At 41.0% G+C, this 25946-nt stretch overlaps 1 protein-coding gene across 2 annotated transcripts; it reads right to left on the bottom strand.

The window, feature by feature from the left end:
* Nucleotides 1-6194: 6194 nt before the first annotated feature.
* On the bottom strand, nt 6195-15434 carry LOC121638365 (cilia- and flagella-associated protein 77-like). Of its 2 annotated transcripts, none has more exons than XM_041983102.1 (7): nt 15407-15434; nt 13105-13202; nt 12564-12666; nt 8754-8982; nt 8584-8680; nt 6627-6725; nt 6195-6430 (listed from the first exon to the last, which is right to left on the bottom strand). In XM_041983102.1, the coding sequence occupies exons 2-7, from the start codon at nt 13165-13167 to the stop codon at nt 6323-6325; spliced, it is 699 nt and encodes a 232-aa protein (XP_041839036.1). In that variant the 5' UTR covers nt 13168-13202; nt 15407-15434; the 3' UTR covers nt 6195-6322. The 2 variants fall into 2 exon arrangements, with proteins under 2 accessions (XP_041839036.1, XP_041839035.1); XM_041983101.1 differs by lacking the exon at nt 15407-15434 and adding an exon at nt 13697-13926.
* Nucleotides 15435-25946: the final 10512 nt, after the last annotated feature.

Here is a 25946-nt window from a genome sequence, read left to right as displayed (position 1 = left end):
TATCCACCCCAGCACCTCATTATTTGTGGGCCCCCTCCTTGTCTTGTATTGCTGTGCTGTGGGGGCTCTGAGGCCAGTGGCGCTCTGATGGGATGAATGCCACCTGTCAGAGAGTGAAGAAACCGGATTCAACCAGCGTGGAGAAAAGCATTTAGCTCCGTGTTTCTGTCAGACACTCCTAATTGACTTTTAGGGACCCCAGGGGCCCCTGGGTGAAAAAGAGAGAAACAAAGACAAACAGAAGAAGAATGATGGGCTTAGTGCTTAAATGCTTTGCTGCTGCAGCTCTAAACTACAACAAGAAAAATGACTAAATGCTTTTAATTCTTTTACTTTTCTTTTTTATTTTTCCTTTATTGTAAATTTTAGTCATTTAAACAAAAACTAAAAGATTTGCTGTCAAGAAATTCAGGTTATTTTAATATCTGATCAATTCAACAGTGGGTCACGTTTAAGATGTTTCAGTTTAGTCGATCTAACTTTTTTCTCTTTCCCTAAAACCAACAAGAGCTTTTTACTAAAGCTAAAAAAACTTTAAACTTTACTTTTGCTACAAACTGGTTTCCTCACACGAGGAGAGATCATCGAGAATGAGATTAGATGCTGTTTATTTATCTAACATTTCATTATTCCTAAATAAATAATTATTATTTAGCACAAGACGAAAACTAAACTTCAGACATTTTAGGTTGAATGACTGGAAAACTGGCATTATATTATAGCTTATTTTTAATTTATAAAATTATTAAAAACCTTTTCTGTTATTTGAATTATTGGTCAGCCAAATAAATAAAATAAAAAAAGTACTTTTAATAAGTCCTGGGTGATTTCAGCTTTAACTTAGCTGCCAAAGCAGAAGTGCAAAGTTTCTTTATCTTGTTGTAGGAAACCCCATCTCTCCACTCCCACCATGTTTCATGAACTCATCTTAATTACATCGATTCTACTTAAATACATAAATTTATTCAACATTTTGCACTCTAATGTTTATCCAACTTATTTAGGATGAATGTTAATAACAACTATTCCATTAACAACAACAATTAAAGTTACTTTTAATCCACTAAACATATGTTATATCTTACAGTGTAAAGCTGGCGGCAAAGAGACGAGCTTCCAGTCCATCACAGGACTGAGTTAGAGGCTAATCTATTAAACGCCAATCTAAAGTCAAATTAGAGTCTGAAGAAGTTTTTCTTATATGGGGGAGGTACACGTTTGTTTTATTTTTAAATCCCCATTAGCTGCAGCAAAACCGCAGCCGACACATAAAATGTACAACAACAATGAAACGCAAACATAAAGATGTACCACAGAAAAATAAAATAAAACAAAATAAAAGGTAATCCTGTTAAACACTCAAATATAAGTCAAAACAATGCATATTCATATATTCTAAAAAATAGCATCAACAAATTCAATCTATAGATATAACTTTAACTAATGGCCAGTTTTACTAAAATATGTAATCATATTATATAATTTATTATGTATTAAATAATAGTTAAATAAATGTTATATGTATCCATTTAAAAGATGTTGATTTACTTTATTTTTGTTATAGCGTTATTTATCTTTGGCAGTGAAAATTTACCTCTGACACCATGTCTTGTGCTTTAAATGTGACTTTCTGAACTGAAACAGTTATTTGTATAGAATAAGCAGGGTTTTTTATGTGCATACATTTCTTATATTAGTAATGAACAAAGGAATCTTTCTTTTACCATTAACCTGTTGAGATTTCTATGCATTTTAAATACATTTGTTCTAAAATCACAACCAAGCACAAGGCGAGCTGCTCTATTATGCACTCTTTGAAGTTTATTGATCATGTCTGCTGTGGCGTTAGACCAGATAACTGGGCAGTAGTCAAGATTTGACAAAATTAAAGCGTGTATTATTAATTTCACTGATTTTAGTGGCAAATGTGCCCTGCATCTTCTACTGACAGAAACGCCACTTCCCATTTTATTAACAATTTTATTTATATATGTTTTCTATGAAGGTTTTTCATCTGTGATGACTCCCAGCAGCTTAGTCTCTTGCACTGGGTTTATAAATACCTTCAAAACAAGTTTGTTGTGTTTTGCCCTGTTTACAACTTCTTTTAAATATTCGTTTTAATTCACTGATTGTTAGTGCAGACGTAAGGTTGAGTCATCAGGAAACATTCCTATTTTTGTCTTTCTGTCACGCCACAGTGTGAGGTTCATCGGATACCAGCACTTTAGTAATTGCGTTCACTGTTATGAACCACAACTTGCTGAAAATGGTAATAAAACCAAATAGAAAGAAATCACTGCAAAACAATCCATGCGGAACCATAAAACCAATAACATGCAGTCACTAAAACAAAGTAAAACAAAAAATACACAGCAAGTTAATAAAATCCAAGATTAGAAGTTATAAGACTGGTGGCAAGTCTAACTGTGACATTTCTCAGAACAAGTGGTGGGTCATTGGTAAAAACAGTAAACAATAAGGGTCCTAAACAACTCCCCTGTGGTACTCCACCAGACACAGCACTTTCATCAGCAAAACAACTATTACCCTCCAAGGCCTGACCCATGAAAAAATGGTAAGAAAAATCTCTCTCTCTTTTTTTTTTTTTTTTTTTAAAAGGAGGTCTTTATTTGGCCCTTTAACAAAATGTAATGGGGGCATCTACCTTTTATTACCATGTGATACATTAAAAAATTTATAATATGGTTTTCTGCTTCTGGGTATAGGGGACAGAAGACAAGTATCAGATTGTGTTCAACAGGATTTTGAGCAAAGTTTATACCATAAATGTAAACAAAATGTCTCAGAAAGTGTATGTAACAAATATGTCATGTCGGGCTCTTATGGGTTAAAGAAAACTATTTAACAATTAGATAGCTCCTAATAGAGGACAATGCAGACACAAAGATATTTAGGGATTCAGTTCAGGTGGTCAGGTTTTACTACACATGTGGAAATGAGCACGTATGTACATTAAAAATAACTTCTAGATCTTGAAGAGTTATTCGGATCATAATTTAAAACGATCTATTTTTCACTTCCAGATACCTGGTATTAAATATTTGGTGGTGTTGTAGGTCTATGGTGATCTGAAAGCTGTAATAAACACATAAATTAATAAATATATGAATGTGTAAATTTATCTAAATTCTATCTTAGAAAATATCTAAATAAAAATAAAAAATAAATAACTAAAATAAGTCACAGAAATATACAGATGAAAATATAAAATGAAAATATCATGTGTATAATAAAACATATCTAGGAAGTTAATTCTATTAAAAATATATAAAATTGAATAATGTTATCATTTTAAAATAAAAAAGTATAAAAATGTGAATATATTTTTAAATAAAAATATAAATATATACTATAAAGGAAAATTGTTATGTATAAAATACATATAATACAATATCAAACCATATAAATAAAAAATTAAATGTACAAATAAATAACAAATTTATGTAAATAATAAACTGAGTAAAAAATTACCTCAAAACTTCACTCATTTTTCTCCAGAAACTTCCGGTTGCTTGTAATATTTTCTAAAAGTTTATCTAATTAAATGTAAACATCTTTGTAATAAAACAGAGAAGTTTTTATTATTTATGTTATTTTACTGGAGATTAAGTATGTGTCGCCTGAACTGTAATGTAAACTGGCACCTCTGGTTTACGGGGTACTGGGCTGAAAAATGATTCTCCAGGGGGTACTGGTTTAGCTGGTAGTAGGAGGATGTGTGTTTGTGTGTGTGTGTGTGTGTGTGTGTGTGTGTGTGTGTGTGTGTGTGTGTGTGTGTGTGTGTGTGTGTGTGTGTGTGTGTGTGTGGCTTTAGTTTGTTTTGAATATGAACAAAAAGCTTCAGTTGGTTCATTTTCTGATCAATAATTAATAAGAAGCAACCTTATTAAAACCAGCGGGAACATGAAAGTGGATTAATTTATGAAAAACGTTCAGAGACTCAAATCATTTGAATTTATAATTATTAAAACGTTTATTTTATTATTTTTCCTGTAACTTCCTCAGTGTCAGAAATGAAACATTTTCTTCTTCAGAATAAATAAAAAGTTTTTCTTCAGCTTAAAACATTTCATATTTAGATCTGTTTAAATATCTTTAATTTTACCTCTGCTATCGCTGCTCTTTTCCTGATGCTCTTCATCCGGTCCGGGTCGGAAAGGTTCGGCTCGTAGTTCGGGCTGTCTCGGGTCACAACCGGGCCAGCAGTCCGTGACCCACAGCCAGGACCCCCCCCCTCCGTCCACACGACCAGGGCCATCTCCACGGCAATGACCTGCAGACCGAGTACACATCGTCCCGATGTGGAGGATCCCAGAGAGAAAAACACTGGAGTTAAAAAGTTAAAACACAATAAAAATAGACCGAAAAAGAATAAGAACCATAAACATAAAATAGTACGTACATAATAAGTAAGTAAAATACACATATGAAAAATTAATATGGAGTCAATAAAACACATTATATATCTATATATATATATATATATATATATATATATATATATATATATATATATATATATATATATATATATATATATATATATAGATATATATATATATATCTGGACTTCCTGAGGACTTGGTCCAGCTTCTCCTTCTCTGTGATGCTGCTGCTCCAGCAGACCACACCGTACAGGATGGCTGATCCACCACAGAGTCAGAGAAGGTCCTCAGGAGTCCCCCTTCACTCCAAAAGACCGCTGTCTCCTCAGAAGATAGACCTGCTCTGACCCTTCCGGTACAGTGGTCCGTGGTGTGAGTCCAGTCCAGTTTATGGTCCAGGTGAACACCCAGGTACTTAGAAGAGTCTTCTCTGTCCCTCTTCAGCTTCTTTTTAAAAGTTCTCTGGCTGGTGGAGGAGGAGACATACAGGAAACTGATCCTGTCTGGTCAAAGTCCAACCACCTGCAACACCAAGGAGATGTTTGTGGATTTTAGGAGGCCCAGACCTCACCCAGAGCCAGGCTGCCTGCATGGAGCTGGTACAGGCTGACCTGAGAGACATGAAAACTGGACTGGACTAGCAACAAGGACAGAACTGATTGTGATCCTGGATTACTTGAGTTTACTAGAAAATGTGCTTTTACCCCTGCTGACACTGAACAGGTGAAGTTGTACGAACACAGACAGGCCTCTGCCGGTTTAACTCAGTTTAGTCTGAATCACATCGACTCAGGTTCATGGAAAGTAAAGACTCGACTTGCTCCAGATTTTAATCCAAAACTCATTTCAGACTAAGACTAACGCAGGAGTCCCGATCCACAGCCTGCAGCACGGAGACAGAGCATTAGGACGTAATCATCACCCTGCCCCGGTGCAGGTTGGACTCTGAGGTGGAGGCGGCCTCCTTCACCGCTGCCGTCCTACCACACTCCCGGTCCAGCTGCTCGGACCACATGGAGGTGACATGCGTTTCAGGAAAGACTTGAAAAATGGCGGAAGCAGACCGGGACTGCAGCTTATTTGTTCCAGTAAACAGAGCTACTGTCTACATGTAAACACAGGAAGTAAAATCACAACTCAAATTTATAGCATATCAATCACAGAAGGTTCAATTTCCCATGAGCCTTTGCGGTCCTGTAGCCCCGCCCCCTCTGATAGAAACATGTTCAGTAATCTTTGCTTTAGTATCTCACTGTGCTGTGGTCGCACTGAGACGCTGTTTCTACAGCCCTACTAACTCCCCTCCTCTTCATCACAGGGGCGGGACAAATTGGGAAAGCAGCTGGAGCTGGAACGCTGGAACACCGAGGATGAGCAGCCTGCTGTCAATCATTTTTTAAGATAAATTTATTCTCATTTAAAGCCTGATGGTGGCGCTAGAGGACAGGTCAAGGTTTCATCAATGAGAGGTCTTTATGTCTTCAACAAATAAACAGTGATTTCCTGGAGGCTAACATCCCTGCAGTCAAAGGGTGGAAGGTGTTGGTGGTCTGCAGGCTGCTTTGTCCTGGACTTAATGTTTATTTCTTTATGCATTTTACTGTGTTTTATCTGTTTTGTGGATAAAACTGGAGCTTGTAAAGCCCATCCTGGGCTGAATAACGTCTCTGCCAAGCCTCATCTTTACTGTTTCCTGGACGCGCTGAAGTCAGGTTGCTGTTGATGAATGAGTCTGGATTTAATTACACTGAAAGTTGTCTGGAAGCTGCAGACCAGTGGTGGAAACTGGACCACCGTGTGGAGCCCTGAGGGACTCCTCTGAACAGTTTCTGAAAGAAGAAAAGCTACAGATGCAACAACAGAGCACCCTCCTGCAGAAACTTCATGTTTTTGGTTTTTATTTCTTTGTGAGGTCAGTCCAGAGCATCTGTCCCCACACCCTGAGGTCCTCTGCTGGGCCGAGCCCTCAGGGCCCTCCAACGAGCCTCCTGATCACGAAACGTGTCCAGAGCCGGCGCCACCTGCAGGGAGAGCAGAGTCCTGGATAAACTGTGTACAGGCCTGGAAGATGGAGACAGTAGCCAGGTTCCCCCAACATGGCGGACAAAGCCACGGTGACATCACATGATCATCCTGTATAAGGTCATCTGGAGTAGAAGACGTGTCTCTGGGAGCCTGCTGTACAGGTGTGTGTTTACGTTCAGGTGTTAGCCTTACCTGTGTGAAGCGAGACTGTCTGGGTGTTGTCGAGGCTGGCACAGATCTGCCCCTTCGCAGCAGGCTGGTCCTGGTTTCCACCACCGGACCTGGTTTAACCTGAAAACACGTTTCCATCACTAGGACTACAGTTCACCTGTCCTCAGACATGGACTTTATGATCCACCTGACGGGTGTTTCTGGGGTCTCTGTGGTGGAGTAGTCCTTGATCTCAAGTTGTGATGTCACCACCCAATGAGAATCAGCTCTCTGAGCATGCTCAGAATATTCTTCTCTAGTATTTGTACATGTCAGTGTTTATGCTATCGCCACCTGTTAGCCCACCAAAATTATTTCAGGATGGAGATATTTTGTAAATTTGAGCTCAGTTGGAGGTTTTATTAATTTATTTTGTTATATTCAGATCTCAGCCATCTGGGATGTTTTTACATTTTTTATTCTGTTATTAAAAATAATAGGCTGCTGCACACAATGTTCTAGAATTGTAAATTCTTTATTTTTAATATGGTATTTTTCCAGTTTTTTACTACCATTTATCTACTTTTACTCTATTTGGGCCCGAGCACCGAAGGTGGAGCGAAGGCCTGTTGCATCTGCTGCATGTTATTCTGTATTCTTATTATTCTCCTCAAAAGTAAATGGCATTTTTGGTGACCTGAACATGCTCGAAAACTCACCAAATTTTTCCTACCCTGCTAAGGAATGGGCGGCGCTGGAGGTGCGAGGGCCTTCATGGCTGCTTGCAGCTTTAATTGTTACTCACAGCTTTAATGTTCAAATTTCCTGGTCTATAAGATGATTATTATTGATATTATGATCTTATTTTTGAAGAAACAGAATAATAAGCATCAGGTTGAAAAGATAATCCAATCATGTAGTTAAGGCTTTGAATAAAAATCTCAAATTGAATATTTTGAGTCCTGGTCATCTTTATAAAATCAGATCAGATCATATTAAAGGCAGTTTGCTGGTCACAGAAGCACCACTAGTTATTAGTTTACATCAGTTTGTTTCCAGTTCAAAATCTGAAATGTTATCTTCTGACAATAAACTGACTTTCACCTGGTTCACCTTTTAGGGACCGACCCTAAAAAAGGGTCCCGTGATGTGCTAAACACTAGTGATGCGCGGGCCGCCTCCTAACCCGCGGGTCCCGCGGGTTACCCGCGGGTCGGGTTGGGGCGGGTCAAAGAATTTTCGCTTCACTGCGGGGCGGGTTGGTGTGGTTTACTATTCTGAAATATCTAGTTCTATCTATTAATTTTATTTTTTGTCAAACTGAAAATAAAGACCTTAATCAGTGTCTACATTTTGTTACTATAATATGTAAGACAAAATATTTATCAGTTATTTAAACACAGGTCACGTTTTGTAACGTAATGTCCACGTAGGCGCGTAGTAGGCTACGCAGGCTACGTGCAGAAAGCGCCAAGCAGATAAGCAACAAAACATGGAAGAAGAAGTGTTGAATAACATTCGTTCGGGAGTTTACGTCCTTAAAAAGAAGAAAGAGGGTCAAATGGCTAAATCACAGGTTTGGGACAGGTTCAACGAGGTAATCAGTTCAGACAACAGCAGCAGCATTGGCTATGTGCTTTATAACACTTAAACGCTTTAAAACACTTTATTTGCCTATTTATGTTTATAGGCTTAACGTTCAAATGAAAATACATTTTGTGTTGCCAGTTTCCAGTGCCAATTTAGGAGACCATATGCACCTTTCTCAGACTAAATAAAAGCATTCGTCAATATCATAACATGTGTTTTAATGGGGCGGGTCGGGTCGGGTCGGGTTAAAAAAATAGAAGCGGAGGTGCGGGGCGGTTTGGTGCGGTCCAATTTTTTTAAAAGAGCGGGACCCGCGGGTCGGAAAAAAACCCGACCCGCGCATCACTACTAAACACACCTCACACACACACACACTGCGAGTGTTGGGGCTTCGCCGTCTCTCTCACACCTTCTGCTCCTGGGTCAGACGTTCCCTCCTCAGCTTGGCGTCCAGCCAGCGGCGACCGTACTCATGAGAGAGGAGGCCGGATATTGGTGAAGGCTTCCTGAAGACACGATACTCATCCATCAATCACTGATCGGTTCCATCAGTCACCGATCACTGATAAGTTTTCTTACCTGCTTCTGACTCCAAAGGTGATATCAGGTACCGGGGCCGGGTGCTGTGGAGTCCTGCCCGGGCGATGTCTGGGTGCCTGGATCTGCTCGGTGGCCTTCTGGACCCGGTACTGTCTCATCTCTTTGGATGTCACCAGACCAGCCATCACTGCTTCCCGGTTCAGAGACACAAAGTCTACACTCTGAGCAGACTCTTCATGTGTGGGCTGGACCTTCCAGCTTGACAGCGCTGAAAACTCAAGGAATGATACCGTTCAGTTACAGAACTCTGATCCAGGGACCCGAAGGACCTGAACCCTGAACGTTCAGTGAAACCAGCATGTCTGACTTAGACTGTCTTCTTTCAGACCCTCCAGCTGTAAACCAGTGATTCTCCGACTGCTCAGTAAAACCTGAACTCACTCATTCACCAACATCCTTCATTTAAAGTTTTTACTGAAACCCGGCCGAGCCACCGGGCCAGCGGTCGTACTATCCAGGTGTAACTGAACATCTATGGAGTGGTTGAAGGACTGGATCGGTGTGTTCAGTCTACCGGACTGATGGTTTCAGGAAGACTAGAAACAGAGAAAATGAGTGTAAAACGATTCAGATAAACTGTCCTGATATCTTTCCATTTGTACAGATCTGAAACACCCATCCCTCCCTCGGTCCAAAGGGGGTTAGGGTTCCCTGAGATTCCAGGACTGGAACCGGATGAGGCTCTAGGACAAGGACTGGAGGAGGCTCTAGGAGGGACATTCAGACTCTAGGACTGGAACCGGAGAAGGCTCTAGGAGGGACATTCAGACTCCAGGACTGGAACCGGAGGAGGTTCTAGGAGGGACATTCAGACTCCAGGACTGGAACCGGAGGAGGCTCTAGGACCAGAACTGGAGGAGGATCTAGGAGGGACATTCAGACTCCAGAACTGGAACCGGAGGAGGCTCTAGGACCAGAACTGAAGGAGGCTCTAGGAGGGACATTCAGGCTCCAGGACTGGAACTGGAGGAGGCTCTCGGACTGGAACCGGAGGAGGCTCTAGGACCGGAACTGGAGGAGGCTCTAAGAGGGACATTCAGACTCCAGGACTGGAACCGGAGGAGGCTCTAGGACCAGAACTGGAGGAGGCTCTAGGAGGGACATTCAGACTCCAGATCTGGAACCGGAGGAGGCTCTAGGAGGAACATTCAGACTCCAGAACTGGAACCGGAGGAGGCTCTAGGACCAGAACTGGAGGAGGCTCTAGGAGGGACATTCAGACTCCAGAACTGGAACCGGAGGAGGCTGTAGGACCAGAACTGAAGGAGGCTCTAGGAGGGACATTCAGACTCCAGAACTGGAACCGGAGGATGCTCCCGATTTCACGCGAGTTGGGACGACCACTCTCTTTACTTACAAGTAATTCTTTATTCAATACTTCTCCTGTAAATAAACCTTATATACTTTTACTCATTCCAGAGTCTTGGTAAGTTTTCTACAAGTGTGTGTGTGTGTGTGTGTGTGTGTGAGTGTGTGTGTGTGATTGACAGATAAGAAAACTGTCAAGATAAAACTGGTGTGTCAGTTTAACAACACACACACACGTGTTTGACATGTGACTGACAGCAGTGATTGTTGACTGAAGGCATGTTTTCTTCCCACAAACACACTCTGACAGCTGACACACACACATACACACACAAAATCCTTTTTCTATTCTTATGTGGACCATCACTAACAGTCTACATATGTCTAGAACTGGTTCTGGCCTGACCCTGGACCAGGAACAGTGGTCAGCTTGTAGAAAGCATGACTTTTGTTGTTGGAGCTAAGACTAACATAGAAGTAGAACACACAGAACTCTGATGTCCAGTGGTAAAAGGACTGTACTTATACAGCCCTTTTCTAGTCCTGTGGTCCACTCAGACTGCTTTAACACTACGTCACATTCATCCGGTCACTCTTACAGCACTTCTATTGTTATACCTGTATATACTGTATATACAACTCTACTTCTATCACTTGCATTTATACCCTGAGAGACACATCGGGATAAAACATAGGGTTCAGGGTCTTCCCAAGGACACTTCGGCATGTAGTCAGGAGGAGTGTGAAATCAATCCACCAGCTTTCTGGTTGGTAGACGACTGGTCTTCCTGCTGAGCTACAGCCGCCTCTCCTCTCAGCCCTCATGAAAAAAGTCTACATACCAAAGAGGACAGAGAAGCTCAGATTACCTGAGAAGACACACCTGTAACACTTGAATCTACTACAGAGACCAGATACAACCAGGTAGTCCAGAAAGAGGTCGAGCTAGAACTGTTAAGGTGATGGAGGTGGAGGTCCATCCATCCATCCATCCATCCACCCATCCATCCATCCATCCATCCATCCATCCACCCTGCTATTCATCCATCCATCCATCCACCAACCCACCCATCCATCCACCAACCCACCCATCCAGCCACCCACACCCACCTACCCATCCATCCATCCATCCATCCATCCATCCATCCACCCATCCATCCATCCATCCACCCTGCTATTCATCCATCCATCCATCCATCCACCAACCCACCCACCCATCCATCCACCCACCCACCCATCCATCCATCCATCCATCCATCCACCCATCCATCCATCCATCCATCCATCCATCCATCCATCCATCCACCCTGCTATTCATCCACCCATCCATCCACCCACCCACCCATCCATCCATCCATCCATCCACCCTGCTATTCATCCACCCATCCATCCATCCATCCATCCACCCATCCATCCATTCACCAACCCACCCATCCATCCATCATTATACATCCATCCATCTATCCATCCATCCATCCATCCATCATTATACATCCATCCATCCATCCATCCACCCATCCATCCATCTATCCATCCATCCATCCATATGTGCAAACACATTGACAGGATGAATTAAAAACAGGAGAGATCTCCAACACACTTAATGTCAGCCAACAATGCTAACGTGCAAGCTAAGCATGACATAAGTAATGATGGGCAAATGATTCCAAGGCTTCGGAGCTTGTGTCCCTCTTCCTGAAACCAAGTGTTTGATCCAGTACCAACACACCACTCACATGACCGGTGATGTTCAAAGCTTCAGACGTCATCGACAGGTTTTCTGCCAAGTAGCTGCAACCTGTGTGATGACCCACGAGTGTAAGGATTCACCAGGTCAATCACACCCCAACTGCTTCCACATCGACTATTTTACTCATGAAGCTTTGGTCATAGACAGGTGGTGTCACACACGTTATTATTGCTTTGTAGGTCATGTGAAATCTTACAATGTGAATCTGCCATTAAAGAATCCATCAAATGACCATCAGAACACCCGAGGCTGGACCAGCCCTGCGTACCAGGTACAATGATGATCATGTCCAGCAAACCAGTGACCTGGAAACCTTGACGTGGTATGCATATAGCTGAATGTATATCCTAATTAATAATATATGTCTGTGTTTCAGCATATGGTTTATAGAGGAACTGTCAACATATTTACAGACTCCAGAGACCTCGAGGACATGATGGTTAAAGATGGCTGACGTTATTCTGTGGTTGAAGGGTTGAAACCTCATTAAAATCCTGGACTGAAACTGCTCCAGAGAGGTCGCTATATCTTCATTTGTCCACCAGACGTCACTGAAGCTTTAAATCTTTATCCCGAACAACAGTAAGTTTCGCCTCAGTGCATGAACAACTTCAGCTGACATATCAATTATTGTTCATATCTGACATCTTCCTACAGAGGACTCAGTTCGTTCTCAGGCTGTAGACGTGTCTTAAAATGAAGTGTGATGATGTTAAATGGGCGTGTCTTACCCTCGGCCACGCCTCTGTCTGAACATGGTCTGTTGCTGATTCCATAGGTGAAGTCTGGACCAGGAACAGTCAGACCTCTGGACTTGGTCTTCCCGAGGGGTGACTGCAAACATCAGCAAAAGCTTCAGAGTCCTGGATTTAGTTCTACAGACAACAGATGCTGTTTCTCTGAATCCTTCATCTGGACCAGCTCCTCCTCCATGTTCTCAGTTACACTGTCATCATCGCCACGGTAACATGTTTAATAGCAATAAACCCTAGAAACTAGCTGTGATGCATTCAGGTGCCTGATTCATCAGAACTGGGCTGTTTGGATGTATTGATCACAGACGAGGTGATGCACCTCCGGATCTATTACATCATGGACCAGAAACACATGAAGGACTAAGTCAAACTAGGTTCTCAGGGTCTGACTCTGGTAAATGAGATTTTCTCCTGTTTTAGTTGGACTAACGTGGTTTTAAATGTGTCTCTGATTTGAAGTGATCAGTAAGTTACTGCTATCATTTGCAGCCCTGAAGCAGGTTCTGGTTCTGGTTACCTTGATGAGCAGTGGGTTTGTCAGCATGGTCTTTCTGACCACGCCAAGACGAGGTGAAGACATGGAGAATAATGCAGCAGCTGATGCTTCAGGTGTTCCTGTCAGGATGAGGGATCAACAGTCCACGTAAACCAGGAGACACGTTCACTTATTTTACCTGTTTATAAAAACATGGTCACAGTTATGTCATCGGTACGGCGTAAAGTTCAGGCTTTCTTTCTTTTTCTTTACACTACCAGCCTGAGGCAGAAACCAGTTCCTGCTCTGTGGAAAAAATCCTTAGTGCTGTAATGTGATGAGACCAGATCCAGAACCCAGAGGACAGCTGAACAAAGATGGTTTCATAGAAGAAGCTGCAGATGCAGGGAGCAGCAGAACTGAAGTGAGCAAAGGACTGAAGTCAACCAACACAGCCCAATGAAAGGAGGAAAACATGGAGCCACAAGACGAAGCTGGTGTAACAGGAAGCAGAGAGGAGGCAGGAAGTAAACCGACGACCATAAACCTAGGATGCAGGACACACACACAAGACCCAAAAACAGCAAAGACCAGAAACTAAAGAACAAACAACAATAGAAGAATAAGAACTGACCAAAAACCTGCATTCCTCACGTACAAAGAGCACAAAAAGTGGCGTGCGTCCATGTTCACACCGTCTCCTGTCTGGTATTATTTTCAATTCTGGCTTTTGTCTGTTAACAGTAGTCCCAAAATCACCATCATTCCCTCATCCTGGATATCCTCTTCCATGCTGGGTGTTGTGTTTTGTGGTTGTTGCTGTGGTTCTTCTTCTTTGTTTTTTGCCGGTTGTTGCTATGGTTCTTCTTCTACGCTCGGAAGACTAGGTTGCAGATGAGTTGCTGGACAGCATCGTCGTGTGTGTTGTTCTGTGATTACGATACCGGAGCACACCCCACACAGTATGATCAAAACTGATTTTTTATCTTCACGTGAGGTCTCGACCAATAAAAAATCTCATAAGTTTAAAAAATCGTTATGTATGAACCAGGCTGTAGTTGCCAAGTTACCGAATGATCTAAATTAGAATAATGAAGCTCTATGAAGTCTGTACTGTATTAAGTGAGAGTAATCTTTAAATCTTTTGAGAACCAGTAAAAACTGAATTGCTGTTTAAGGAAAAGGAATAAATAATAAATATTTTTCTGAATGCCAGCACTGAGGACATTAATGCTGCTGTGGATTTGTTTGCTGTTTTTTGTTTATGAGATTTTTTGTTGAAATATTAAAAGTGGTTTTGTATCAGAATGGAAGCAAATATGAGGCTTCTTGTAAACATGCTGAACACAGATGGTTAAGGTAAATTATGGGACTTAAAAATATGCTAAATTAAGAGCCGTTCAGGAGCCAAAGAGCCACGTGTCCTGTCAGACAGCATACACTACGTTAATACGCAATAACTTCAACATGCGGATCGGAGCCATCAGTTCATCACACAGACAACAAAACGCTAAGCAAACAACGTTTGATTTTTAGAAATACTTGGTTTTTGATTTTAAGTTGTTGGTTTTAAAGATAACTGCCAGCTTTCACGGTGTGCAGTGTATTTACACAGTTTGTAGTTTTTAAGGCAGTTTTTGAAAGACAAATGCAGTTTTGCTGGTATTGTTATTTCATGAAAGTAGTCGGTGAGGAAACCGCCAGATACTAAAATGTTTTTTCCCCTAATCTTTTTCTACGGTGCAGAAAAGTCTAATAAATCTAATCTAATTATGAAAACAGTATAGGCTGCAGCTGCCAGGTGGATTTATGGCCAATGTTTCCTTACCAGTTACTTATTTTTAAATTTATAGCAGAAAATCTTTGAAAAAAATGGAGAGAAAATTTTCTCTTCAACAAAACCCTCTAAAACTCAGCATTTAAGGTAAATGGAGAGTATTTATACAGCGCTTTACATCACACACACATTCACACACTGATGGCGGAAGCTGCCATGCAAGGCGCTCAACCAGCACCCATCAGGAGCAGTCAGGGCTTCGGTGTCTTGCTCAAGGACACCTCGACATAAACTCGACTTGGCCGAGGATCGAACCGGCGGTTACGAGACGACCTACTGTATCTACCTTGCTGACTCACGCCGCCCCCCGCAGCAACCTTAAACCTAGTTTGTTCTGGAAAAGTTGAATCTTCCGCCGTTGCGAGCTGTACGAAACGACGTCCTTCTTTTTCTCTGACCGGAAACAGAAACTAACCCGTTAGAAGAAGAAAAGTTCCGGTTTTTAACTTCCATGTCCAATAAACCAATAAAAGAAGAATAAAAATGGAAACTTTAATTAGAACTCACCCTTTTGGCCTCCGATGTTTAACCGATGCGTTGCTATGGTAACACAACGCGGACACGACTAGTACGGAAGCCCGCAGTATTCATAAATGTGAATGAGAAACTGGGGCTGTGTCCGAATGTGCACCCTACTCCCAACATTTTTTTTTTACCCTACTCCCAACATTTTTTTTTTTATTTTTTTTATTTTTTATTATGATTTAACATATTGTACAATACAATGAACATAACATAACTGTCAGGGGGAAGATATACAGTTTAAACAGTTTATATACAGTTGAGTTCTTTTAGGATGTTAAAAGTCCTTGCTGCTTTTTGGTTCTCCACGTCTTTCAGAATGAGTCCGTATTGATACAGTTCAGAGGTGAAATGTTCAAAGGAGGGTTTGATCCAGACCACTTAGATTTGTGAATATGGTATTTTCCAAGAATTATGAGAATCTGTATTGCATGGATGGCATTTTTGTCAAGATTATCATTTACATAGTATAGTAATACATCAAATACATTAAATAGTACATCAATATTTAATTTTTTATTTATAAAGGATTGCATGTTATACCAAAAATAGAGAGAATGTGTACAATGGAAAAAAAGGTGGAAAATGGTTTCTTTGTTTAGTTTGCAGAAATCACACGTATAATCTATATTTAATTTAAATCTTTCTAAAACTTCTTTGACAGGGTAAATTCGATGTAAAATTTTAAAACATACTTCTTTCACTTTATTGTTAATACAATATTTGTTAAGAATACCACAAGCTTTTTCCCAATGTAATTCATTAACAATGGAAGACCAAAAGAATTTTGCTGCGGAAAGTGTTTAACAGTTCAAAGAATTTCTTATTAGTCTGTTGCTACATTGTTTAGAAATAATGTCAACATCTACAATAAAAATTTGATTGGTTTGTCTAACATTAATGTCTGTGATATACAGTTTCTAAAAAACTGAAGGGCACCAGTGGGAATAGCATCAAAAATAATAGCATATTCCTTTGGTGTGGTTGGTATCCTAAACTTATCCAGAAATTCTGAGTATGATAGCAACAAGCCATTTTTATTCACAAGTTGACCTACCAGCAAAATTCCATTGTTAAGCCACAAGTGATTAAATAGTGATTTATTTTTGTACAATATATCTTTGTTGTTCCATATATAATACCTGTGGGGGCTAAAGTTATGTTTGTATAACAAAGACCAAGCTAAGAGAGCCTGTCTATGAAAGTCAGCTAATTTAATGGGGATTTTGTCCATGCAAAAATTACATTTCAACAAGAAGTTAACGCCACCAACTGAGTTAAATAAATATATAGGAAAAGCATTCCAGACGCTATTGGGGTTCTTTAATAGCTGTATAATCCATTTAATTTTGAATGTGTTGTTCAATATATTAAAGTCTAGGACCTCCAGTCCACCCTGATCTCTGTTCCCTCTGATAACTTCTTTTTTAAGGTAATGGGGCTTTTTCCTCCAAATATAATTGTATAGTATCTTGTCTAACTCTTTAATAACCTGTGTTGGGACACATAGTGATAGTGAGATATAAACAGATCTAGAAATACCCTCAGCTTTAGATAGTAACACCCTACCATATATAGAGACATCTCTCATCAACCACGAATTTAATTTCTGCTTTGTTTTATCAATAATGGGATTAAAATTAAGCATGTGTCGCTGTTTTATATCTTTGCAAATAACAACACCTAGATAAGTAATTTTTTCTTTAACTGGGATCCCACAATAAACAGACAGATTGCAAGATTTAACTGGAAATAAAACAGATTTGTCTAAATTCATTTTTAAACCTGAAACATTAGTAAATTCATTTATAATTGTTATGGCTTTGGAAATCTGATTTTTATCCCTCAGAAAAATTGCAGTATCATCTGCCAGTTGACAAATTTTGAATTCTTTACCGACGGCCTTAATTCCTAATAAAGGAGACTGTTTAATATGAGAAGCCATTATTTGGGTAACTAACAGAAATAAGAAAGGGGACACTGGGCAGCCTTGTCTAATACCACGTCGTATATTAAATCTTTCTGATGTACCATGCATTAACTTAACTGAACTACTACAGTTGTTATATAGTGTTTGAATAGCTTTTTGGAAATAATTTCCAAACCCAAAAAAAGAGATGGCTTTATGGATGAAATGATGTTCAATTGTGTCAAAAGCCTTGTAAAAGTCAATAAACAAAATAAAGCTTTCATCGGGTATTAAGTTATTATAATCCATCATATCCAGTATCAGACGAATATTATTACTAATATGTCTTTTCTGCATGAAACCAGATTGTTCTTCATCTATTATTTGATGTAAGTCTTGTTTTAATCTTTTAGCAAAAATTAAGGCAAATAGTTTGGCATCATTGTTAAGCAAACTAACAGGTCTCCAGTTTTCTATGTGTAATCTGTCTTTGTTTGGTTTTGGGATTAATGTAATTACACCTTGCTTTAGTGTGTTTGGAAATTCACCCTTTTCAATTGATTCTTTAAACATGTTTAATAAGAAAGGGCTATGTTTGGAAGAAAAGGTTTTATAAAATTCACCTGTCAAACCATCATTTCCGGGGGATTTATTTTCTTTAAGACTGCTAATACAATCAAGTATTTCAGGTAAAGATATAAGTTTATCACAGGACTTTTTGAATGTATCATCTATTTTATTAGTATGTGGTGATATATTTTGTAAGAAAGGTTCAATGGGAGAAGTGACGTGGGATGAAGAGTGTAATTTTTTATAAAAAATTGTGCAACATGCTGAGAAATTAATTTAGGGTTATCAGTTAATATACCATTAATTAGTAACCCGCCCAGTGTTGTATATTCAGCGTTTCTTTTCTCTAGATTAAAAAAGTATTTTGTGTTTTTTTCCCCTTGCTCAATCCATTTACGTCGTGATCTAATAAACGCCCCTCGAGTTTTGTCCTCATAAATTTTATCTAATTGATTTTGTAATAAATTCATGTTTAATATTTCTTGATTAGTCAAAGCTCCATTTGATTCCATTTGTAGTTTTACAATTGTTTTGATAACTTTATCTTCCTTCTCTCTTTTTAATTTTGCCAACTGTTTACCTTTTCTAATAGTAGTTGCACGAATTTCATATTTCATTAGCTCCCAAAAGTGGCCATAAGAACCTGAATTATAAGCTAGACTCCAATATTTGTCTATAATACTGCTTAATTCTAATTTAAGATCTTCATTTTTCAGTAATGAGTTGTTGAGTTTCCAATAACCAGTGTTATATTTGACTCTACAATTTGTTGTAAGGCCAAGTTTGATAGAGATAGCTTTATGATCTGTTAAAACAGCTGGTTCTATCAAAGCATCTGTGATCAGATCATTAAGGTCCTTAGAAATAAGCCAAAAGTCAATCCGTGATTGTGAGGAGAGGCTCTTATTGTTCCAAGTGTATATGTTTTGCTGAGGGTCTTTCTTTCTCCAAATGTCCACAAGCCCCATTCGTAAACATGAATGGTTGAGGGCACCGTCTGTGTTTGTGTTCTTTCTGTCTGCACCTTCATCCAAGACAGTATTAAAATCTCCTCCCCAAATTATTTTAGCTGATGGATAGATTGAGTACAGCTGATTAACTTTTGACTCTATATCTTGAAAAAGTATTGTGTTTGTATGTTTGTTGTTGGTGGCATAAATGTTGATCAAAATAAACTGGCTATGCTCAAGATCAACCACTAAGATAATCCATCTTCCTGATGTATCTTTCATACTGTGTAAAATCTGACCTTTAAATCTATCCTTGAGGATGGCGACCCCTGCTGATCGATTACTGCTATTAGAGAACCATATTTCATTACCCCACTGATTTCTCCAAAAAGATTCATCCTTTGAATCTGCATGTGTTTCCTGAATAAAATAAAAGTCTGCGTTTTTTCCTTTACAATAGAGAAAAACTGCTTTTCTTTTAATTAAGTTTTGTAAACCCCTGGCATTAATAGAACACATAGAAAGAGACATTAAAGAACAAAGAGGAAAAAGTAATATGAATCGGGTTTGTTAGGATAAAGAGTAATCTTACTGTAAGGGCAATAAGGATCTCGCCAATTGTATGTTTAACAATAACAATTGCACAGCATATTTAACGGAATTTCTAACTGCTGTGATTTAAACGAAACATGTTTTGTACTTATATACATTTACTTCTGGCCAGGTTGCACCTCTTTGCCATCAATAAAAGCTCTTGCACCGCTGAAGAAAGCAGACTTTCCTTCCTTTCTCGCCTTCTCCGCTGTTGGCCATAGGAGGCTTCTTGCTGCTTTATCACTGGCGGTGAGATCTTCCTTGAGGTAGTAACCACGGCTCTTCAAAAAGTCATTTTGTTTTGCGTGTTTCCATGTAAGATCTCTGGCTGCTCTCGATATAAATCTGATGATGATCGGTCGTGGATTTGTGATTCTTCCTTCTCCCATCTTAAGACGACCAAGCCGGTGAGCGATGTCCACTGCTGCAGTCACCTCGCTCCTCTCCGCTTCTGGGACCACTGCATTGCAGATTTCTCTGACTTTGACTCTTACATTCTCCATTGAGTTTTCAGCTACTCCATGTAGGCGTAGGCACCATCTTCGGCTGTATCTTTCCTGTTCATTAACTTTTGATTCTAAATCTTCTGTCTTCTTTTTTATTTCCATGTTTTCTTTTTTCAGGGCATCGTTGTCTTTCTTCAGTTCCATAACTTCATTATGGATTGAATTAAGAGCTTCGCTTATGTTTTTAATTTCGGCTGAGTTTTTCATAACCATCTTTTCAAGCTGATCAGCCCTTTCGTTGATTTTTCCAGAGAGGATCTGTACGATGTTGTTTTGCACCTCACTCAGGCTCGGCTCTTTAATGGCGGGAGAGCAGGTGTTTGCACATGAACTTTTCATTTTCTTAGCGCTTTGATTTTTACTGGGAGTGTTCGGATAAGACTCACAATCTCCTCCGTTTGTCGCTTTACAAGCGTATGAATGAGTTTCATTGATTCTTCTCTTTTCTTTTGCGAGGTCTGACTCCATGTCTTCCACAGCAGCAAGCATATCTTGTGAAAACATTTTAGCTAGCAGCGCCGATGAAAACTTGATAGCAGTTGAAGAGTTGAGTTTTTTGGCCAGGGACGATCCGTTAATAATTTAAGTTATATAAATGTTCATCTGAATATCATTTACCTCTGTTTTGCTGTGCAACGGTGATTAAAGAATTAAGAGTTTTCGAGATTTCCTCATGCCCGTCCTCAGCTACTCAAAAACACCTTTGCTCACAGCGCCATCTTGCGCGCCTCCCCCTACTCCCAACATAGTGCCCTATTCATGGGTTTCACTGACGTCACGGTTTTCAACCGCCGCCATCTTTAGGACCTAGCGCCATCACCTATTCACAGGGAAAATGTCAGTCTCTCTGCTAAAGAAAAAGAACGCTATTTGAAAGAAAAAACGGTATTTTAGGCTTTGATCCATATCTTATATCATCTGAATTGCTGAGTCCTCTGAAGTCTGCCCAACATTTGCCAAATTTATCTACATAAATCTCATTCCCAATCCATCCCCCTACACCGGCGAAGGCATACAAGAGTACCGACGCCTACCGCTACTTCACCTCAGGATGGTAACTGAGGCTAAACTTCATCACCTGGAGGAGAAAAATCTTTTCTTGATCACAGGAAAGTACATTGTGTATTTATTTACTACTTTACTAGCTTTATGGCCAATTAAAAGTGTGAGAAAAGTTACGTTTGCATCTCTTTTTGTCTAGTTAAGTGTTTGTTTACAAGTGCGTTAGCTTGCTGTGTGAAAAAAAACCCATAAAAGTAACGGAGGGGGCGTTTACTTATTTATTCTCTAATTGTTTGATTATAAACCAGACGATTAAAGAATAAATAAATAAGTAGATCTCAGTAGATGTAGGTCTACTGCAGGTTGTGCAGTACATCTGGATATTTTTACATCAATTATAATTAATAATTGATGTAAAAATATCCAGATAATATCCTGATTATCTGGAACTGGTAATAAAAAGGTTGTTTTCTTGTTGGAACACTAATCTTCTGTTCTTTTTTTTTCCTTTTCTTTGTGTCTGTGTGTGTGTGTGTGTGTGTGTGTGTGTGTGTGTGTGGGTGGGTGGGTGGGTGTGTGCGTGTGTGTGTGTGTGTGTGTGGGTGGGTGGGTGTGTGCGTGTGTGTGTGTGTGTGTGTGAAGATGTGGAGCTCTGATAACTCAGAATCATGACTTGTTTATTTTAAAGTCAGAGGTACAGATTTATAGCATTAATTATTTGCAGCTGACTTCAGTCCGTTTTTGTAGCTGTAACTGGGACAAACTGGTGTGTGTCCAGTGATTTGTAAAGTTTTTCCTAGATTTGTTTTATTACCGTGGTGACACTTCCTGTTTTCTTAACATTTTAGTTTATATTTTGCAAAATTCAGTCAGCAGTATGAGTACAAAAGTTTTCACTAGACGTTTGGATGTCAACCAGATATAGAGATCATTGTTTGCAGTGAACAGCTGATGGAGGATTCTCCTGTCCTGTAGCTCTCCCTGCTGTTAGACAGACACACTGCACCACGTGCATCATACAGCAGGACAGTTTGAAGAGTCATCATTTAGAAAATGGACAATAAAAAATATCAAGAATCCTTTACTTACAGATAATACGTTCTTTTTAATTTATTTTTAATTGATTTAATATTTCTTTAGCCACAATAATGATCTTTAGAGCTTTTGTGTATATCTGTGTTCTTCTTTTCATTTATATATTTCTGTTTCTTTTGTGGATAAATTCTACATTTGTACCTCATCCTCATTTTCTAGACCGTTTAGTCCAATTCAGGCTTGGGTGGGGCTGGAGCCTATCCTATACCAGGTTTGGATCAGACTCCAGGCCTCAGATAACAGACTCCTGTCTGCTCTGGTCCTGGTGGACCTTGATGTTTCACGTGACACCACTGCTACAGACGTTTGAGTGTGTTATTGGGATTAAAGGAACTGGATTATGCTGGTTGAAGTCATATTTATTAGATTCCAGTATGTTCATGTAAATAATGAGTCTTACTCACTTTTCCCCTGTCAACCTGTGTATAATCAGGATGGAGGATTGAATTGAAGATTCAGTGCAATCCGTTGGTTTTCTTAGCTAGGTAATTATTTTTTTGGATTGGTTCATATGAAGATGTTATTATTTCCAGGATGTTTTAACAGCCCAACTCTCACTGAGACCTGAGAAGTTCAACTGCATCAAACTGAGCCAGATTTTATCTGCCCCAGTTCACAAGGGTCTGTCACTACCCTACAATCCATCATGTGCAGCTCAAAGCACGGATCCATCACATTCACTTAATTATCAAGCAGCTGATCCAAACCGTGGTGTGAACAGATCCACGGGTGTTTACGCAGACGTGGATCTGGTTCAGGTAGCAGTAATTTACGATCCTTTCGATTCATCAGAGGACAAATATTCCCCTCCCAAAAACTGCTAGAACTGAATATTTTTTACCACTTTTTAATCAGCTTCAGTCCTAAAAAATACCAAATATGTACTCATTCAAATTATTTTTAACCTTTTAAATGCCCATTTTCTAACACAAAGGCAATATTTTTATGAAACAAAAACAAATTGTTTTTTTTTCGCTTATATAAAAGAGTTTGGGTGGTTGGGGATTTAATGTTAAAAATCAGTCTTATATATACTGAAAATTAATTATTCCATCCATCCATTTTCTGCCGCTTATCCGGAGTTGGGTCACGGGGGCAGCTGCCTAAGCAGGGAAACCCAGCATCTCCCTGGCCACGTTCACCAGCTCATCCGGAGGGATCCCGGGGCATTCCCAGGCCAGCCGAGAGATGTAGTCTGTCCAGCGCATCTTAGGTCTTCCCCGAGGCCTCTTTCCAGTGGGACGTGTCCGGAACACCTCACCAGGGAGGCGTCCAGGAGGCATCATAATCAGATGCCCGAGCCACCTCATCTGGTTCCCCTCGATGTGGAGGAGCAGCAGCTCTACTCTGAGCCCCTCTCGGATCACACCCTCTGAAAGGGGGACCACCACCCCAGTCTGCCAGTTCAGGGGAACCCGATGTCCAGGCAATGTTGCACAGGCGTGTCTGCCAAGACAGCCCTACAGCATCCAGAGCCTTTAGGAACTCTGGGCGAACCTCATCCACCCCCGGGGCCTTGTCACCGAGGAGCTTTTTAACCACCTCAGTGACCTCAGCCCCAGAGATAGGAGAGCCAGCACCAGCTACCCCAGACTCTGCCTCCTCATCAGAAGACATGTTGGTGGGATTGAGAAGTCTTCGAATTATTCTTTCCACTGCCTCACAACGTCCAGAGTCGAGGTCAGCAGCCCCCATCCCCACTGTACACAGTGTTGACGGAGCACTGCTTTATCCTCCTGAGCCGCCAGATGGTGGACCAGAATCTCCTCGAAGCCATCCGGACGTCATTCTCCACGGCTTCTCCAAACTCCTCCCATGCCCGAGTTTTTGCCTTAACGACAGCTGGAGCTGCGCTTCGCTTAGCACGCCGATACCCATCAGCTGCCTCTGGAGTCCCACAGGCCAAAAAGGCCAGATAGGACTCCTTCTTCAGCTTGACTGCATCCCTTACTACCGGTGTCCACCAACGAGTTCGGGGGTTACCTCCACGACAGGCACCGATGACCTTACTGCCACAGCTGCGGCTGGCCACTTCGACAATAGAGGCACAGAACACAGCCCATTCGGACTTAATGTCCCCCCCGCCTCACCCGGGACATGGTTGAAGCTCTGCCGGAGATTTGAGTTGAAACTCTTTCTGACAGGGGACTCTGCCAGACGTTCCCAGCAAACCGTCACAACACGCTTGGGTCTGCCAGGCCTGACATGCATCCTCCCCCACCATCTGAGCCAACTTACCACCAGGTGGTGATCAGTTGACAGCTCCGCCCCTCTCTTCACCCGAGTGTCCAGAACATGCGGCCGCAAGTCCGTCGACATGACTACAAAGTCAATCATCGAACTGCGGCCTAGAGTGTCCTGGTGCCAAGTGCACATGTGGACACTCGTATGTCTGAACAAGGTGTTCCTTATGGACAGTCCATGATGAGCACAGAAGTCCAACAACAAAACACCACTCGGATTTAGATTAGGGGGGCCGTTCCTCCCAGCCACGCCCCTCCAGGTCTCACTGTCATTGCCTACGCGAGCATTGAAGTCCCCCAGCAGAACGAGGGAGTCTCCAGAAGGAGTGCTCTCCAACACTCCCTCCAAGGACTCCAAATAGGGTGGGTACTCTGAACTGCTATTTGGTGCATAAGCACAAACAACAGTCAGGACCTGTCCCCCCAACCGAAGGCGGAGGGAGGCTACCCTTGCATCCACCGGGGTAAACCCCAACGTACAGAAGCCAAGCCGGGGAGCAATGAGCATGCCCACACCTGCTCAGCGCCTCTCACCGGGAGTAACTCCAGAATGGAAGAGGGTCCAGCCCCTCTCAAGGACAGTGGTTCTAGAGCCCAAGCCATGCGTCGAGGTGAGTCCAACTATGTCTAGCCGGAACCGCTCAACCTCGCGCACCAGCTCAGGCTCCTTCCCCGCCAGAGAGGTGACATTGCACGACCCTAGAGCTAGCTTTTGCAGCCGAGGATCAGACCGCTAGGATCCCTGCCTCTGGCGGCCGTTCAGCTCACACTGCACCCGACCCCTAAGGCCCCTCCTGCAGGTGGTGAACCCACGGAAGGAGAGGCCCATGTCACCTTTTCGGGCTGAGCCCGACCGGGCCCCATGGGCAAAGGCCCGGCCACCAGGCACTCGCGTCTGTGCCCCACCTCCAGGCCTGGCTCCAGAGGGGGCCCCAGTGACCCACGTCTGGGCAAGGGAAACCTTGGTCCTTGCTTTCTCACTATCATAGGGGTGATTTGAAAATTAATTAAAAAAATTGATTTAGTTGCATATTTAGCATTTTTATGGCAGAGTCAGATTAATGATTTGCTATCCTGTCAGGTCATAGCGGGACAAAAACGTCCCGTTGACCGCCATTAAAAGCACATTTCCTAATCGCTCAATCGTGACATCATATAATCCTGCATCCTCTAATGCCAGCATTTTACATGGCACTATGTCATGATGAATGTTAAAAATGACTAATTTTACTTTTTTCCCTCTAAAATAAAACATTGAGAATAGAGAATGCATGACTATATGGTGTTATGGTTGAGAGATTAAAAAAATGTGGTTTTAATGGTAGTCAATGGGAAATGGTGCAAAATGGTAGTAAATTTGTTCCCAGTGACCTTCAAATAAAATTAAAACTGGAATTTTAAAGTTCTTCAAAAGAAACACTTTCTTACAAAAAATCATCTACATATGGGGAAACACAACAAAAATAGTGGCCAAAAGGCGAGCTGAAAAAAAAAAAAGACAAAAATTTTCCCTGAAGGGTTCCGATATGAACTGGTCTTCATGTGATGGAGGACACTGAAGAAATCAGTTACTAGAACATACTGGAAACACACACAAGCTTATCAATAATCATAAAAACATGGTTTTATTTCCAGAATGCAAAACAAGAAAATGTT

Source organism: Melanotaenia boesemani, chromosome 4 (assembly GCF_017639745.1).
Source record: "Melanotaenia boesemani isolate fMelBoe1 chromosome 4, fMelBoe1.pri, whole genome shotgun sequence".
In the NCBI taxonomy this organism is placed as follows: domain Eukaryota; kingdom Metazoa; phylum Chordata; class Actinopteri; order Atheriniformes; family Melanotaeniidae; genus Melanotaenia; species Melanotaenia boesemani.
This window is presented reverse-complemented; position numbering and strand designations above follow the sequence as displayed.

Excerpts from the sequence above, each read along its gene's own strand:
- LOC121638365 (XM_041983101.1), bottom strand. Across the intron at positions 12,667-13,104 it reads CAAACCCACTGCTCATCAAG|TCACCCCTCGGGAAGACCAA; the intron begins GTAACCAGAACC and ends TGATGTTTGCAG. Across the intron at positions 6,431-6,626 it reads GACAGTCTCGCTTCACACAG|GTGGCGCCGGCTCTGGACAC; the intron begins GTAAGGCTAACA and ends CTCTCCCTGCAG.